This window comes from Colletes latitarsis, chromosome 12 (assembly GCF_051014445.1).
Source record: "Colletes latitarsis isolate SP2378_abdomen chromosome 12, iyColLati1, whole genome shotgun sequence".
Lineage (NCBI taxonomy): Eukaryota > Metazoa > Arthropoda > Insecta > Hymenoptera > Colletidae > Colletes > Colletes latitarsis.
Genome location: NC_135145.1, coordinates 24,112,488 through 24,130,409, shown reverse-complemented (window position 1 = coordinate 24,130,409; position 17,922 = coordinate 24,112,488). Strand labels below are relative to the sequence as shown.

The 17,922-nt window shown below is 43.1% G+C and overlaps 1 protein-coding gene across 1 annotated transcript in view; it reads left to right on the top strand.

Moving 5' to 3' along the window:
- The first annotated feature begins 1,160 nt into the window (after positions 1-1,160).
- The window catches only part of Kon (chondroitin sulfate proteoglycan 4-like protein), a 49,655-nt gene continuing 32,893 nt past the window's right edge, over positions 1,161-17,922 (top strand). The window contains exons 1-2 of the mRNA XM_076780253.1: positions 1,161-1,256; positions 8,533-9,065. Of these exons, the coding sequence (XP_076636368.1) occupies positions 8,984-9,065 (82 nt within the window). The 5' untranslated portion in view covers positions 1,161-1,256; positions 8,533-8,983. The remainder of the gene's footprint in view (positions 1,257-8,532; positions 9,066-17,922) is intronic.

The following is a 17,922-nucleotide window of genomic DNA, read 5'->3' as shown; positions in this document are numbered from 1 at the left end:
GCCTTGCGAATAATATTAATGGCGCCTGTATGTTACAATCAGAGCTTAATGAGCTCCTGTCCTTGATACGAATATAACAGACTTAACCTTAATATTTCCAAGCGTCATGCAACGGTGCTGTCTCGTAATCCTTGTATAATTATGCACCCTTAATGCTCCATAATGTTCAATTCTCTACTATCAATAGCTCCTGTGGCCTGGGACTGACCTATGATGATCGTTTCCCTTACTTCCAGCGTTAATACTTTTAATATAGCAAATAGATTGGTCCACATCTTTGAAATTCACCTTGAAAACAAAGAAAGCATCTCTATTAATTTTAAGTAATAAAAAGTTAACTAGAATCGCTATTTTTATGTTCTGTATGCTACAAACTACCTGTTTTTTATCATGTACCGTACACATTTGTTACAACGAATATTTTTGTTTACCGCGCATCCCCGAATTCAGTATTCAGCCTGCAAACACGCCAAACAACATACAACATTCGCATAGAAAACTTCTGACCGCACGAATATGGTGCATCCATCAATGCTCACGCTATTCCGGTTTGTTCGTAGTTGGTAAAGATTAAACGAAAAAACAGAAAAGTGTGTAGAATTCCATTCGCAGCGATACATGGTAGAAAAACTGAATATTTTCATAGAGTGATGCTTTACGGGTGATTCTCATCAGAAAGGAGGTTAAACAAAGAATCCTAACAAAAACATTGCCATACGAATAGGTGGAAGAGCAGCGGCAGAGGCGTCTTGGCACCCCCGTTGCTCAAAAATTCGCGACAGAGAGGATCGAATGCCCATCGCTAGCGACATAAGGGGGAGGCTGGAGTGGGGGGACGTCAAGTAGACAGACAGAGGCGGCAGAGAGCAAGAAGTGGAGGCGGTGGGAGAGAGACGGTCCAAGGGAGGCCAGAAAAAGACGCGGGAGAGGAGCGGAGAGAAAGAGAGATGAGCTAGAAGGGTGTGCGGGTGGCGCAGGGGAGCGAAGGAGGGAGGGTGGGGGGGGGGGGGGGGACGACCCTGCGCGCAGCCTCCCCAGTCCACCCCGAAGATTCAGTCGTCGTGCGGCAGAGGAGGACCGAGGAACGCCCGGTCGAAGCACGCTGCTCCTCTCTCTGGACCCGTCTCTCTTCCCACCCTCTGATCCGTCGGTGTATCCCTCTTCGGTTCGCGGTGCGTGGACGAGTGAAAACGAAGCTGCTGCTGCTGCTGCGAGGTCGCGGAAGGGAAGAAGCCGCTGCTCTGTCCGCGTCCACGGTAAAATCACGACCCTGGGACCCGGTGGTTCGGTGAAAAAAAGGGGTGCATGGCGACCGTGAGCCCTCCGTCGTGTGTATTCCACGTCGACGCCGGTCGGGGTTCGCCGAGCCACCCTCTCTTTGCCCGCTCGTACGCCTCTGTCATTGTTCCGCCGAAGGGTGGGTAGAACGATACTGCCGGCCGCGAACCTCGTCGCAGTGGTGGTTGGTGATACGGTGGTGGTGGTGTGCGGTGGTGGTGTTGCCCTGTGGACAGTGACGGTTTAAATTTCAGCCGCGTGCACGAGAGCCATTGCACCGGGGTCACTCTCTGCACCCTGGATGCCGACGAATTTCCAAGCTCGCGTTTTACTTTCGCCGCCAGCAGACACCGTATAGATTTTGCACGCGTGTACACGACCGTGTGTGCGCGCGTGTCTGTGCAGGGTCTCTCCCCCGCGAGGATCCGCGGCGTCCCTGCGAGCAATCGCGAGCGAGGCTTCGATCGAGCCGGCAGAAAAACGAGGTACCATTCGAGTCTCGATCCCACGGCTCTTGAATCGAGTCGGAGGCTACGGAGACGCCGACGGCGAATGACCGGTCGCCGGGGTCAGTCGCCGGCGTGCGCGCAACCTCGTCTTGCCGACGCTCGGACGACCTACCGAGATCCCACGTGACGATAGAGACCGGAAACCGTCGTTACGGAACATATGGCGCGATCGAAAATCCGTAACCGGGACGTTTTCGTCGGAATTCGACTCTCTCGTCGGCCCTGACGCGCAATAAAATGCCCGCGGCGGGCGACTGCACTCGACGGAGAGGTTTATTACGGCCTCAGATCGTTTTTTTCACTCCCGTGAGTGGTTTCGATCGGACGAAACAACGTGATCGATAATATCCCTACGGTCGGGAAAAGGCGTAAGGGAGTCTTTCCACCCCAGACGGGCCGACCGCCTCTGTCTACGTGTGCGTAGTATCGTATGAAAGCTTGTTACATTAGATGGAAGTATAGTATCACTGCCGGCATTACCTCCCCCCGACGCCCCCTCGAGTCGCCGGGGAAACGTAAATACGCTATAAACATTACCGATTCTCCGATAGACGAACGCGGCTTTCAGTGTGCCGGCTCCTTGCCAGGCGGAGAAACCATATACTGAGTGGTTCGTGGAAAGGGTTGCGAATTTTTTTCGAAACAAAACTTTTCACTCCTTTTTAGGAAGATGCTTTCCATATTTTTTTATACGATTCTTTGTATGCTATACTTGGGTTGGAATTTTATTGAATAATAAAAAGTCTCACGTTTTCAACTAAAACACAAAGAATCGTGTGTTTTATTATCAGACTGCGAAATTTGAATTCTCGAAAAACTACAGAATGCACACAGTATGCAAAAATATAAGAAATAAAATTGTAAATATGTTTTGGAAAGGGTATCAAGATAGAACCGTTCGAGTAAACAATGTAGAATACAGTTGTTGGTTCCAAGCATCATTTCCCGACAAATATCTCTCGTTTATCGATGGAGTCGATCGATTATTTTGTATTTTGTTTATTCAACGCGATGTACCATGACGCGTAAAAAAGGTAATAAAATTTACGAAACGGGCATTATTACAACAATAAAACAGTTGTGCACGCGAAAGCGTAGAGTAATAAATAACAATATGACAGGGGAACGAGAATTCGGGGCGTCAAATTCACCCATAAAACCTCGATCATTATTTTACCTCATCTCGATACACGCTTTCCTTTTTATTTCGAAGTCTAATTTGCAACCGTTTCCACATTTTTGTTGAAACGCCAACGATAAGCGGAGATATCGTACGTTTTATGGTTTGGCGCCGTGCGCAACTATAGACGCTGGGAAAGAAAAATCAGCCCTGGGAAGTAATTGCAGACCGTATTGGGTCAGACGTTTTATAGCCGGCGCAAAAACTGTTGCAAAAATTACTGGAAAGAGTACTACTTACCAGCGATACTGTATTTCGCTTAACGTGGGTAGCTAATCTTTCTTGCCCCGTACAATATCGATGGGAAAAAGGAAAGGCCAGCCATTTTGGTCGGACTTTAAATATTATTCTATGGCGCCTTTTACTCCAGGGCTGATTTCACAGAGTTTCAGATTCTAAACTTAACGTTACGGAGCTTATAAATATTACTTGTTAGCGATTTATGTAATGGTACGAATATATAATTTAATTAAAAGAAAATCTGCAGTTTAACACTAGAACTAACAAAGCAGCCATATGACCCATTCGTTTTACTTTCTCTGATGCAAATAAATATACCATAATTAGTTCTAGTGTTAATGCGACTGTTAACGCAGCGAATTACAATAGAGATACAATTGTTTCGAACGTTCTCGCCAAACATAGTAGCATTTTATTATACAGGGTGTTCGACCACTCCTGGGAAAAATTTGAATGGGCCAAAATACAGGCCAAAATAAAAGGAAAATCGAGAATATCAATTTGTTGATTGAGGCTTCGTTAAAAAGGTATTAAAAAATTTCAAATCGTTCTGAAAAAATTATTTCCAGTTGCGGGGGTCAATTACAATCATTTTTAGTGAATAGATACACCCCTAAAATCCTGCGCACTTTCGAGACAAAAATTCATTTACGGCGGAACTTTAACCGTTGTTAACTTTTTAACGAAGTCTCCATCAAGAAATTGGTATTCTTGGTTTTCGTCAGATTTTGGCCTCTAGAATCTCCCAGGGATGGTCGAAGACGCAGAATAGAGTGTAAAGGATCAGAGTTTCTTTGGTGAAATAGTATACCTAACGGAGAGGTTGCAATCTTGGAGGGTACAATATGGGGTTGCACTAGCTTTATTAGAACTTTTCTCGCATTGGATAACCCTTTCCTCGAGCAACCCCTGTACCGTATACGTACAGAGAACGGGGCAGGTTTGCATTATGGAAATCCACGAGACTTTACGAGTTTCCGAAGATATCGCGTACATTTCCTTATCTCGGTTTAAAGCTCTCCGGGAAACGTTTATCTCCGCGGCGTAAAGAGGATAGATAGACTCCGTAAAATCACCAACGATCTCGCTCCGTGGCAAGACACAGCCTCCCACGTCCTGTGGCCTTGCACCTACCCGGTGAAATATTTATCTATTCGGTGGGGGGGAAGATCGAGGGATCCCTTCGTCGGGAACGCGATACGATTGTTCGACGCGATCTCCGACGAGCGGTTTTCGCTTCGCGGATGAAAACGTGCTCGCGCGGGCGTTCGATCGTGCTTGGGACTGAATATCGGTAACAGAGGGACGATTGTTCGCGTTGCATTCGACTCTTTCGCTGAATAGAAATGCCGGTCACTTTACCCCGTCCCTTTTTTCCTCTCCATTCTAACCGTGCGTCGGGAACAAACGACCGGTGAGACAAATATGAACGTTCCTGTTCATTTTTCGAGGTTCGCGGTTCCTTCGAGAGAGGGAAACGCGAAAAGCGGAGAAGGTCGTCCGAATGTTTAGACTGGCCTCGAAAAAAAATCCCTTTTTTCCTCCGCCACCCCCTCTCGACCTCCCGTGCGTCCCGTTCGAGCGGAATTCGAGTCGATCGACCGCGAAAAGGATCCGCTCGCGTTCGAATTCACCCGACATCGTCGAGGGTAGCTAGGGATTTTTTTAACGGATTTAAAAGCTCGTCGGTTTCCGGCGAGAAAATAAACGCACGGGAATCCGGACGATCGTTAGCTTTTCATAGAATAATAAGCGATTTTTTACGCTCGACATCGCGCACTCGAGTCTCGTTCACCGATGCGCGCCGTAAATGCAACCGGGGGGGCGGCGGGTTGGAGGGGGAACGGAGGGGGTGGAAAAAGCGACGTCGAACGGATTCCCTTTTTGGAAGATGAAATTCCAGCCACGATTCCATCGTCGCTACCGAAAACGCCCACGTATCCGACTGCCGATAATGAATTAAAGGGGCATCCTCGTTCGTCGGCGGAAAAAGAAGGCGGCTGCGAATTCTATTTTTTTTTCTGGGAAAAGCGTAAACGCGATAAATTTGAAACTTTAATGCAACAATGTGGACCGAATTTCCAACGCTTTGGCATTTTTTAACGACCTCAAGAGGCTCCCGTGAAACCGGAAACCACGAAGGAAACATAAAAATTAACCCCTTGGAGAACTTTAAATACATTTTCGTTTAATTCCACTGTGGCGATCGAAGGTAGACAAGATATCAATGGTTTGTAAATCGACAAATATTTTCATCTACGGTTTCCATCGTCAAAGATCGAAAGCCAAAGTGATTTATTAATACACGAGCAAAGGATCGATGCATATTCCGGACTCTTTCATTTAACGAATATGGCGAAAACCGAGCAGCCATCCTGCTTTTATTTCTTACGTATGCATCGATACCCGTGTGCTCGCGAATTTCAAAATTTCCTTTTGGGAATATGTATGAGGCGTAGAAAAATGGCGGAAGAATTCGATCAGTCCCGAGGGTGGGAAAGACGTTTGCTATATTAAATTCGAAAAATTGCGCAAGTTACGGAAATTACGGTGAAAGTAAAAGTTAGCGGCTTAACGCGTTTAACGAAGATGGTTACGCGATCAGTTTAATCGCTGAATTTCAGTGGTGAACTTTGTATGTTCTCTGTAACATGTGACTCGAAATAACGTTACGGTTTTCGACGCGATAATTTCCGGCGGGGACAAACGGCGAGCCCCGGGTATCGATAGCTTCGCGAGAAAGCTCGTCGTGAGCAGAAAAAGAACTCGATGGCGTCTACGGTTGGGAAAGAAAAACGTCTCTGGTTCCAAGTGTCTCCTAAGTGGCGAGCAGTCGGTGAATCGAGGCGGACGATACGTCGCGTAAGGGCAGGTTTACACTCTGCGACGTTCTGTCGCGGAACAAACACGTGTTTCCGTGTCAGGTGTGCGGTAAAAAGCTCCGATCGCCTTTCGAGAGGCCAACAGAGTTCGTTGGTTGTTCCTTGTAACGCTTATACGCCGGGGCAATAACTCTCTCCGCTCGAAACATTTCCAATATTTTTTGATGCGGCCAGAAAAAATGTTATTTACGACACCCGTGCGCGGCATCGATGGAGCCATAATGAAATCTCCTTTACGTTACCATCCACAAAGCACCCCAGCCGCCGTTAGGAACTTTGTAAACATTTTTCGACAACCCCGAAAATATCGAGAGTATTTTCGGTGGACAGAATTATTGCCACAACGCGTGCATATACTCTCGCAAGTCACCGGACACTCGGTAAATATAGAATAAGAACACCGTCGGCGGGAGCAACCGTCCAGCGACTTCGCGAGAGGAATTACGCGCGCAGGTATTATTATTATTCTAGCTTAACAAATTACAAATATTTTCGCGCGTTTGTTTATCGTCGATTACGTGAACAAATACGCCGCGAACATTGCTGCAATATTGGCTCACTTTAGGCAAATACTCTAATTTAGCCAGGCGACATTAACGCTAGATTTACGGACATTGTTTATACAGAGTGTCCGGCCACCCCTGGGAAAAATTTTAATGGGGGGTTCTAGGGACTAAAATAAGACGAAAATCAAGAAAATCAATTTCTTGATTGAGGTTTCGTTAAAAAATTAAATTAAAAAATTTCAAATCATTCTGAAAAAATTATTTTCGGTTGCGGGGGTCAATTACAAGCATTTTTGGTGAATAGACATACCTCGAAAATCCTGCGCATTTTCGAAAAAAAAATTCATTTACGGACGGAACTTTAAACGTTAATAACTATTTAACGAAGCCTCCGTCAACAAATTGATATTCTTGATTTTCGTCTTATTTTGGCATGTATATTCCATTAAAATTTTTCCCAGGGTTGGCCGAACACCCTGTATACGCATTGACAGATGCATTTTATTCGTATCATCGCATTAATTGAATATTAACTAACCACTTCTTTGAGAGACAGAATTAATATTGGAAATTGATTTGAACGATCCAGAACTCATATTTCTTCATCTTTAAGAGTTGAAACGACTTAAGGATTCCTTTTCCTGTTATGCTTGATCTAGAAAGCTGACTTTCTCGTAAACTACGCAATCAAAACAATGTGTATGATATTTTTACTCGTTTTTCTATCGCGAGGAAATGGTTCCCCGCAGTCAGAACCGCGGATTATCGAACACGCTGTATTTATCTCCGCCTGCTACGCTTTGTTTAAGGTGTTAAAAAAAATATGTGCTAACTTCCAGAACACGCAGTACTAGCAGAATCGAGTAAAAAATGCATGGCTCAATATTGGCCCGTAAAATCAATGCGTGGGAGTTAGAAAGGATTTTCGTGTTTGGTGCCACAAATGGCTATTGTTCCTCGTGTACGATTTTTAAACAAAGAATTGTCTCTGAGTACGTTTATATAATATTCCAGTATCGATCTTGCTGTAAAAGTGACTCGTTTTCAGAATTTGTTGCTAAATAAACTTACTGCCAAGTATCGTAGATAATCGATCTTCGCTCAGATGAGTCACTGGTGCGATCAGTGCCAAAAACGCTTGGAAACAGTAGCCGTGTATGAAATTAATAATATCGTATCGTCCCATAAAACTGACAAATTTCAGCAAATGTCTCTGTTTCCTTAATATTAAGAAAAAGCTCTGCCAACTGTGGGATAGTCGGGTTAAATTTTTAGACTAAAAACACGGATTTAAAGCTAGGGTACGAGGAGGATAGGCAATAGGTCCTACACGAGCCATCCATCTGTTAGAGAATCGTTCGTTCAAGACCTGGCTTGGCCACCGGGCTGAAATGTGCCGGTGCACCGTCCTGCATAAACCACATGCGACGTACAATATCAAGAGGGACTTGTTTCAATAAACTCAGAGTACCTCATAGAACAGAACAGCCGAGAGACAACTAGAAATTGTCGAACAATGTCTACCAAACAAATCACAGTGGATGTACAATTCGAAACTCTCCGAATACGCGTCATTTTTTAGGGAAATTGCACACGTACTCGTAAGCTCGCGATAACGACCGTCGACGCAACTGTTTAACAAACTAATCCGGCTTATTTCACGGGGGAGAACCCTTGTTCCGCTACCCGGAAGCAAAAGATAATCCTACTGTCGCGAAAAAAAACGTAGTAAATAACCGGACTTTGTAAAATTTACGCCAAGGTTAAACGCTCGGGAGCAGGGGGAGGCTCGCTGTGCCAAAAACCCTGCCAAAAACCGTGCGCGCGGGCAATGTAAACGCGTCCTAAACCCGAAATCCTGTCCCGGCGTTGATTAAACCGCGCCAGAGTGAAAACGTGGCCGTCGCTATACACCTGTGCACCGGTGTCCTTTGCAGAAACGAACGGGTCAGCCGGCGGGGGTGGCGGAAAACGAGGAGGATACGATGCCAGCCAGCGTCGATTCCAGGAGCAGAGGGCATCCAGCAGCGTCGTCGTCGAGGAAGCGTTCGATTTCACGGTTTGGTGCGACGCTGGCCGCCGCTGGCGCCGTTTCCGCGTTGCTCCGACCAGGCCTCTGATTCGTTCCCTAAAATAGAGACGAGTGTTAGTGAACGTTGGCTGAAACGCGCGACGAGAGCTCCTGGCCGCGTCGTAGCTTGAGTCATCAACGTCGACAGGAGTAGCAGGGCATTCGATCGGAAACGTATGGGGGGAAAATATTCCCGTGGTTCTTAAATAGCCACTCGTCACGTGCAAGCGTCGCTGCGAAGTTCGAGATTCTGGGACTGGAAGAGGACTCGAGGGAACACCAAGACTGGAAGGATAAGAGGTTCGTGGAGGAGTCTAATGTTTCTCAACGACATGGGGCTGTTAATGTTCTTAGCAGTAACGGCGTCCCTTTTGGGCTGCTGCCAAACGGATGAAAAAGGTAACGTATAGTCCCTTGTACGATGACGAAAGAAACGCAGGTTTTGCTCTGTTTCTCGCTCCCGCGTTGCTAGACCATGGAGCAAACAGAATGAACGCTCTGGCGGATGCATGTTTATAGCAGGATAGAGCGATTACTTCTCGGACAGGATGCACCCTGAAAGCTCCTGTTTCTGGAAAATATAAAAGACTAGACTAGTTTGGTGTAAAACTGTGATTCGACAATTTTATACAAAACAATATTACTTGAGAAATTCACTTTTGATTCATCAGATCACTGATTATATAGTTTATCTCTTGTACTATTATAGAAAGTGGAGCTTAAAATTACATTTGCAAGTGGGTTGAGCCTCTGTATCACATAAATTTTCAGTTTCAAATCGTTTGGCATAAAACTATGATCCAACAATATTATGCTTATCGAAAATGGAGCTTAAAATTAAATGTGCAAGAGTGTGGAGCCTCTGGACCCCCCCAGTGAAGATAAAACTGACTCCATCGAACAGTTCGAGTTCAAGTTGCGTAATTCTCTTCCGGTTCTGGGGAAGCTCGCGGAATTCGTGGATGACAAGAAACCGGGGTCCCTTTAAGCGTGGCCAAAATAATGAATTTTCCTGGGCAACTAATTTGCCATCCAGCCGCGTCGTCGCCGCGGGCGAAATTTTCATTTCGTCCGGTAATTTAGTAATTGTTGATTCAACGTATCAGCCAGGGAGGGAGCGAGAGGAGGGAACGAACGCGGAGGAGACGTTACTCGCGACTGCGCGTACGAATTTTCCCCGTTTTTAATTGGATTCGTCAATCAGTGGGCCGCCGAAAAGTATATTTCGCCTGCGCTCGATGGGCGAAATAAACGAAGCGGTAAATATCGAAAGGTTAATTACAAAATCAACTTCTGCTGCGACAGGGGAAGGGATGGGTGGAGCAACCGGAAATAAATCGAAGCGAAAAGGATTAATGTAGTAATAAGAGACGCGGTCGGGGCTCGCCTCGACGCGACGTGGATGCAATACGGAAAATCCAAGGGACGACCGGATACGCGCTTTCGATCATCTGTAATTGCAACGATACAGTGCCGCGTGGCCCGTTTATTCTTCACAATATCGTCTTTCCGTTTCACCGACCGGTCCGAGCAATTCGGATTTCACGATCCGTTACATGGAAATATCGGTTCCGCGCGTCAATTTATAAATCGATACGACTGTTCTTTTTTTCCTAGAAAAAGTTTTAACCGCGTTAACTTCCAGGGAAAAATCGATCGCATATAAAAAGCTTATTTGGTTTAGATAATCGAAACGCGTCCCTCGATCGCATTTTCCGGGAATTTTTCGTTTCTCGAATTCCTCTTGCATCGTTTTGTTAAAAAGGAATCGGTTGAATAGACTCTAGCATAATTAAAAAACAGCCACGTATCGTTAAGCCCGGGGTTTTCCAACAAATTGCGGGGGGGGGGGGGGGGGGGGAGAAAAAAGCTAGGAAAATGGGGTAAAACCGGAAAAAGAACGATCGAGGTTCGGCGTTGAATCGCGATTTTCCGCTTGGATAAGGTCGTGATGGCCTACGTCGAAACAAAAAGAAAAAATGGAATTGCCCCTCGGTTGTTTGTCCTTTTTTCGAGGCCGGTGATCGATACATCGATGAGGAACTAATTAATCCGTATCGAGTACAAACGTAACGATTTATCGAACAATGAGTTACGACAGACGCCAGTGGGTAACGACGGGTTCGGAATCGGTAATAGAATTCATCGTCGACAGACATTTCTGCTTCGAAATCGAAATCTCGAGGATCGTTCCAACATTCATGAAATGTAAAATACGATTGATCTCGTCGTAGACATTTTTCTATAAAATCGAACTTCTCGTATCGATTAAAATTAACCGGAGATAGTGAAATTTCATAGGAAGAAAAGTGGGAATCGTATTTAATAATAATTTTTCGCGGTATGGAGGACCCTTTGTTTGGCCGATTGGAAACGAACGCGAAAGAATACGAGACGAATAAAGGGGGCTTCCCCGTTGATCGATAACGGCGTAATCAGTTTTTCATTTGGCTACGTAATCCACCGTTTGGCGGATATATCGAGCATCGAAGATCGGATTACACGGTGCAGAAACTTTCTGGCGGATGGTTCGAAACGGGGATGACCCTTTCCATCCCCCTACAACGATACGGAATGGAATTTATCGGTATCAATTTTGCAATAAACCGATCTTTTATGCCGGGGGCCCTGACGCGCTTTCTGTGACGATCGAACGTCGCGAAACATCGCTAAATAGGCGGAGGCTACGATCAATTTCCCATTTATCTCGCGTACAATTCTTTAATCCGCCATAATTCGTTGGCGAATTAAGGGGGGAGACTCGTGCAAACTTTCCACAGATATTCTTTAACACTTTGAGACGTAAACATTTTTTTTCGTTGTTTTATCGAATTTCGATGAAATAATAAACGTTATTCCTATGATCCACAATAAAAAATCGAACGACATTTTGTTCATAATAGTGCTACTCGTCATACGAACTAAAATCCTTCTTGGAAAATTGTCAAAGATACATGGCTCTGACAAAAACAAAATGATTCTTACATACAATTTTCTGATTTAATTATTCAACAAACATAGTTTAAACAATTATTATTATAAAGGATGTTAGTTCATACGACGCGTAGTACTATTATGAACAAAATGTTCGATTTTTTATTCCAGATCAAAGATAGAAATGCTAGACTGCACGTAAGGATATCATAAAAATATCGCTTTTCGTTCTACCATTTTACATGAGTCTCATCCCTTCGCGACCACTGTTCAAAAGCAGGTTCCTTTGCAGTGTCTGTTCGTCGAAAAGGCGCGAATCGACGGATTTTGTTAATTAAATGCTGCCACGCCGGCTTAACGCACGATCGCCGCCCGGAAAGCCAGGATATCTCGATTCGAAACGGCGACGGGGAAATTTCGGTGCATAATCGTCGATACGAGCCCAACCGACCCGTAATCCGGACGATTTTATACACCCACGCAACGATCGAAAAGCAAAATTCGCAGACGATATGTTTTTCGTTCGACTAATCTATCTGTACTACAGGTGTCACGTGGAATAAATTATTTAACCCTTAAGTGGCCTTTAATTTCAACTGAATCTACTTAACGTTAATATTTACCAAATTGATAAATGGAAATCAATTTAAAGCATTTAAAAAATAATGGAGGATTAGATAAATTTTCAAATAATTTACATATATTAAATAATTATTAGTTTAAAATTGCAAAGGCCCCAATCCACTTAAGGGTTAAAAGAATTCTCAAAAATTTAACAAACGATAGACTATGTTCTATAAAAATAGAATAATACATAAATAATAAATTATTTTGACATGGTCTTATAATAGTACTCTCGAAGAACACATTTCTATAAAATGTACAATATATTGCAATACTAATTTTAAAAATAGCTTGATATACGAGCTTTCACGCAATTATTAATAGAAATATGTACTTTCGAGCGGAGGAATTCCACTAGAAAATTATACACAGACTTCCGATCAATTTCCTGCTCGAGTGATCGATAGCACTCGAATTTTTCTCGACGGTTGATTTTAAAATTTATCGCTTGGCGTTCGAAAAACCTCATATTACACGCGTATACATAAACTTTTATCGCAGCACAGACGCCTCAAATGCTCTTTCGAACAAAGTCCCCCGCAGTCAACTTTTGGCCAGGTTTGACGACCACAGAGGAATATTTTCCGTTTCCGTGACGCGTTTCTAAATTGACTCTGACGTTACCCGTGAAAAATCGGCCTTCATGGCGACGTTTAGTCGATTCCCCGAGATTCTTCGTTACGCAAAGAGAAACGGGCCAGATCGATCATTTTTTCGATGCCAGGGAATTTGGCGGAGTTACAATAGAATACGTTCCGCGAAAAATATACTTCTAGCGTTCCATATATAACATTCCAGAACAAAATTTGATTGCTAAAGCAATGCCAGGGATCGTTGAAATGCGTAATACGCGCGATATGGACCGAGGGGGCCACGCAACGATGCTTAATTTTATCGCGTAAATTACTCGAATGTGCATTTTATCAAAAATGTTTTACCAACTATACGCATCACTAACGACCTGTGTATAAAATTCCAGAAGAAAATTCAGTGTAATACAAACGGACGCTTAATTTAATCCAGTAAATTAACGAACATTTTATTAACGCTGATAATTTTTGCGCTGATCTATAAAATTCTAAAGCTAGTTGCTATATTTAAATATATTTATCTGTTATCGAGGATTAAATTAGCGAAGATACAATAAAATTTCTATTTAAAAAAAAATTGAAATAGAGCATAAATAAATATATCAAATTCTTTACGGGGCAACTTTTCTCCATTTTCCCGCGACTGCCACAGTTTCGAAACCTATTAAAGTGTTAACAGTCTCTGAGCCACTCTCTATGCGTACCGCGGAATCACTGATACCTCGACGATTCGGAGTATGTATCAAAAACTTATACAACTTCGTAATGGATATGTTTAAAGCGGGCGTTGAAACTGGCGACTATTCGTTTCGATCCGCGCTGCCGGGTACCAAAGTAAATTATTAGGAGCAAGAGACATCATAACTTCGCGATCGCCTGAAAATACAACTATTACACCACTAATAACGCGAGCGCAAACAAAACTAATACACGTCGATGCTCTTATTTTATACATTCACTATACTTTCACGCTCATCATTACACAATCTCAATATCACAAACTTTGCTAAAATTTTTATTTTTATAATTTGAGCAGAATTTGTGATATGAACAGAATTTATTTCTATTTTGACCCCGCTAATTTAGAAAGAACAATGGCTGTTAAGGGTTGAATTACCATATTTATTATGTTCCTTTGTTAAATGGAGACCTATCGTTCCAAAATCCTCCGGATGAAAGGAAGGTTTTAATACGATGCGCAAGATGATTCTGGAAACTGGGCCGGGGCTCTTTTCTAATTGTAAGGGGATGTAGAGAAACTTAACCGCGAACTGACCGCACTCGTGAAACTTCTTCATAGATACAGACGCGGAGGATCCTGGCTCGCGTTTTCCACTCGAAAAACTCCTGCATCCGCGTTCTTTTCGTATAAGAAACAGTGAAAGTTTCGACGCAGAGATCCTTGGGACCATTTTGAATAAACTGAACCGGTGCGTAACACATAATTTTGAGTGGTACGTAATTTACGCGGACGCGGCGAACTTCTCGGGAAGAGCAATTACGAACTTTCTTGATCATCGCGTCTTTCGATCGCATCAGCGAAAATTTTCATACCAGGTTTCCGGTACCCTGTCACACAATGCTATTTAATTAGCTAAAAAGGGGCGAGAAGCGATATTCGCGTTAGAAATCCCGAAATGTTCGCGTTGTTTATCGTCTAACCGATCCGGAAATTCACTCTTCGCGCTAACGAGCATACACAATAAACCTGGTCATGCAAAATACAGGATAACGTACAAAATGGCCACCATGGACAGATAAGAATTCACTTTTGAACACATAGTTGAAGATCTCTTTGGAATTTAAACCTTTTCCAATCTAGAGACGGCCATTTTGTATTTTTTACAAACAATTTTAACATCGACGATAGTTATGTTCATGTAGATTCAGAATAATATACGTATCTTGTGTGTTTTTTAAGCTTAATACTCCATTGAAAGTCGTTGTGTTGATAGTTATATTAAAATGCAGTTATTCTTTTAATTAGAGTATACAAAGTGGGGAGACCCAAACAGAGGGTGATTCTACATGCAATAATAGATCAAAAAGATAGTATAGAATTTTTTCATTCGAGCCTGAGTTTTAGAGATACTTGAATTTAAAGATTTCATATCTGGCATGTCTGACCATTCATCTGTTTTTCTACTTGCGCTGCAGTTCAAATCTCCCAGCGTCGTATAATTTTAATTATATATATCGTTTAGATATCAGTGAGTTAGGATATCAGAGTTTCCTGTAATTGAGCATTCTATCACCCAATAAATCAGAACCCTTCGATGAATACCTTGATAATTGGATCGCTACAGTTCATTTAGGGATACGTCGAGGAAACTGTTTACCAGGGACCATTTGCTAATATAGAAGACCTCCACAACCGCATTGTGGTTGGTGTCAGACGATTCGAAACGCGCCAGGAATTTTCGAACCTGTTCGACGATCAATGGAGACGCCGTCGCACGTCTCAAAGAATCTGTTTCGATTACTGGCATATGCAAGTTTAAGGAGCCATGGCTCTCAATAGAAGCATTTAGAAAGGTGAACTTCCCCTTGTACAGTCGCAGAAATTCGAGCAATATTTCCACGAATAAAGGAAATAGTAAAATTCGACTGACTCCACGAAAAAGCTTCCTTTGGCGAGCCATAAAAAAAGTCAAAGTCCATCGAACTGTTATGGTCAGTCATACCGCCATACTAAAAAAAAAAATGTAGTTTCGAGAAGAAAGCTGTTAAAGTTCCATCTACTCGAACCCGTGTTGGTTATACTTGCTCCCTTTATGTGTCATACTCTTCAAACCTTCGTAACTTTTACAATTTTTCGAATTCCCTCCGGAAATAGTGCACTCTGTGGACTCTCTGAGCTATCGATAAAAAAAATTCGCTCCATTCTTCGATCCAGGAATTATCCAAACTAATCTAAAATTATCTAAACGTGAAGCTTCGTCTGGTGATTTTCGAGGAACTTTTTATTATTATCGCGTAATAAAATAATCGGTACTTGAAAATAGGAACAACCTGCATTTGAAATTTTTCGACTTTGAAAACGTGATTCCTCGAAAGTCCTGACATGGTTAAGAACGCCATTTTATCGGTTGAAAGCGGAGGGGGGGATCGTCGCCTCGAAGCCACCGTTTTGGCCGTTTCCGTGCCCTATTATCTCGGTAATTAGCGGCCGATGAACATTTCCGATAGCGCAAAATCTGCTTGTAATTGGATAAGGACCACGACCTCGTTATTTCTAGGCCGCGGCTGGCACGGACAAACACGAGGCGCGAAAATAATGAACGGCAAACAGAAAGACGTAAAACACCCGCGGGGGTGGGGTTATGGACTAGCGATGGAATCGTGCGTCGATACGTATGCGTGCATGCAAATAATTTCAACGGTGATGCGCCAACACCCGCTTATGTGCCATAAATTTTACCCGGTTACATGTAACCCTGCTTCTATTTAACGACTCACAGCTGCGATTCTTATTATTAACATCCGTATTATCTACTAAACTAATATGTAGACTGCAGATATTTAACAAATTATTAGAGTTAATTATTTAGGGGTTGAGACAATCCTCTGCAAAATGCTAATGAATTACAAGAACTGTGTTAGTAATATTTCTAAAAAGCTAAAATAATCCATCTCACTTGGATCACTGTTTGCAACGTTGGTAAAACGGTTGTTTCAAAGAAAGTGGCTCTTTCTCTGCATGCAAACAATCGAGGCTCGATTCCGTTGAATGTAAACAGGGATTACGGTTCTAATCGGGCAAGCATCCGTGAAACGACGAGTCACGGACACGACGGACGAACAGAATACGCAACTCCGGGGATCGATAGGATCGACGCTAACGTTACCGCGCGGCGTTCCCTCGATCCAAAAGAACGAGAGGAGGAGAAAAGGGGATTCTTCGCACTTAATGACCCGTGCGGTTATTCCACGTACTCGAACGCTTTCTTACATCATTTACACGCCACCGGGGAAATAAACTCTTTACAAGTTCCTGAGCGCTGGGTCCGATTTCTCGGTACGGCGAAATCTCCTTCGACCGGTCGTTCGAAGGAGTTCAAGTCGCTCATTCATCGAGAGGGTCTTTTCAATCGTCTTCCTCCCCCTCGAGTTCTTCGTTTTTTCATACGCTCGCTAATGGGAAATATTCTACCGCGATTTTATAATGATCGACGAGCTCGTTCCCTTCAGTAATTATCGCGTTGCAAATTAAGAAGTTCGTTTCGACAATACAAACAATAACAACAGATATATAACTCTTGCTCTAAATTAAGTAAATAAAAATTACACAGTTTCATAAAGCTTGACCAGGGAAGATCAATTTACATTTCAGTTTATTTTTATTAGAAAGTTATTGAGAAACTTTACGACCTGAATTAGAATTTACATGAAAGGCAGCTCCGCCCCCGCGGGCTCCCGTGTCTGATCAGAGAGGAGGAAACGCGAGTACAAGTCCTAAAGACGAAACCATGTTTCGCCGGGAGCCACCAAATATCGAATTTGAATTCAAACGAATTTGAGATTGAAGCTCGAATTCGAGACAAACGCGTGGGTGTTATTGATACGAGGCAAATAGCCATAGGAAAACGAGAAATGAATGTTTTATGCGGATGAAATATGTGTGGCTGCTTTTATTCGCGATAGTGTACTAAATGATTCGCCATCGAGCGCGTTACCTTCGTTAAAAGCGATAAATTATAGAAAAGCTGCCGCTTGAGCTCCCGTTGGTGAGCAAACAAGGGGGCGGAGCTTGCAAACGTTATGATATTCGTAGAAATTGTTCCTGGCGGTTCGTGTCTTACTTTAGAGATTTCAAATATTTTTCAGGGGACACTGTTCGATGCACAAAGCAATTTAAAGTAATCAACGAAGTTTATATTAAACCGTAACAATCGCTCGATTAATAAACCCTGACTTTAATTAATACACTCACAGTCATGGCGTTCCTTTTTCCTTTCATATTTTGTTAGCAGAAATACTGGCGAAACTCTCGATAAGACTAATTACAAAATATTTAATGAAAGAGACGTGTGTTTTGTATTAATTAAAATCGCCGTATAATGAACCGACACTTTAATTTATGTTTTCAAAAGCGTACTACGAAATAA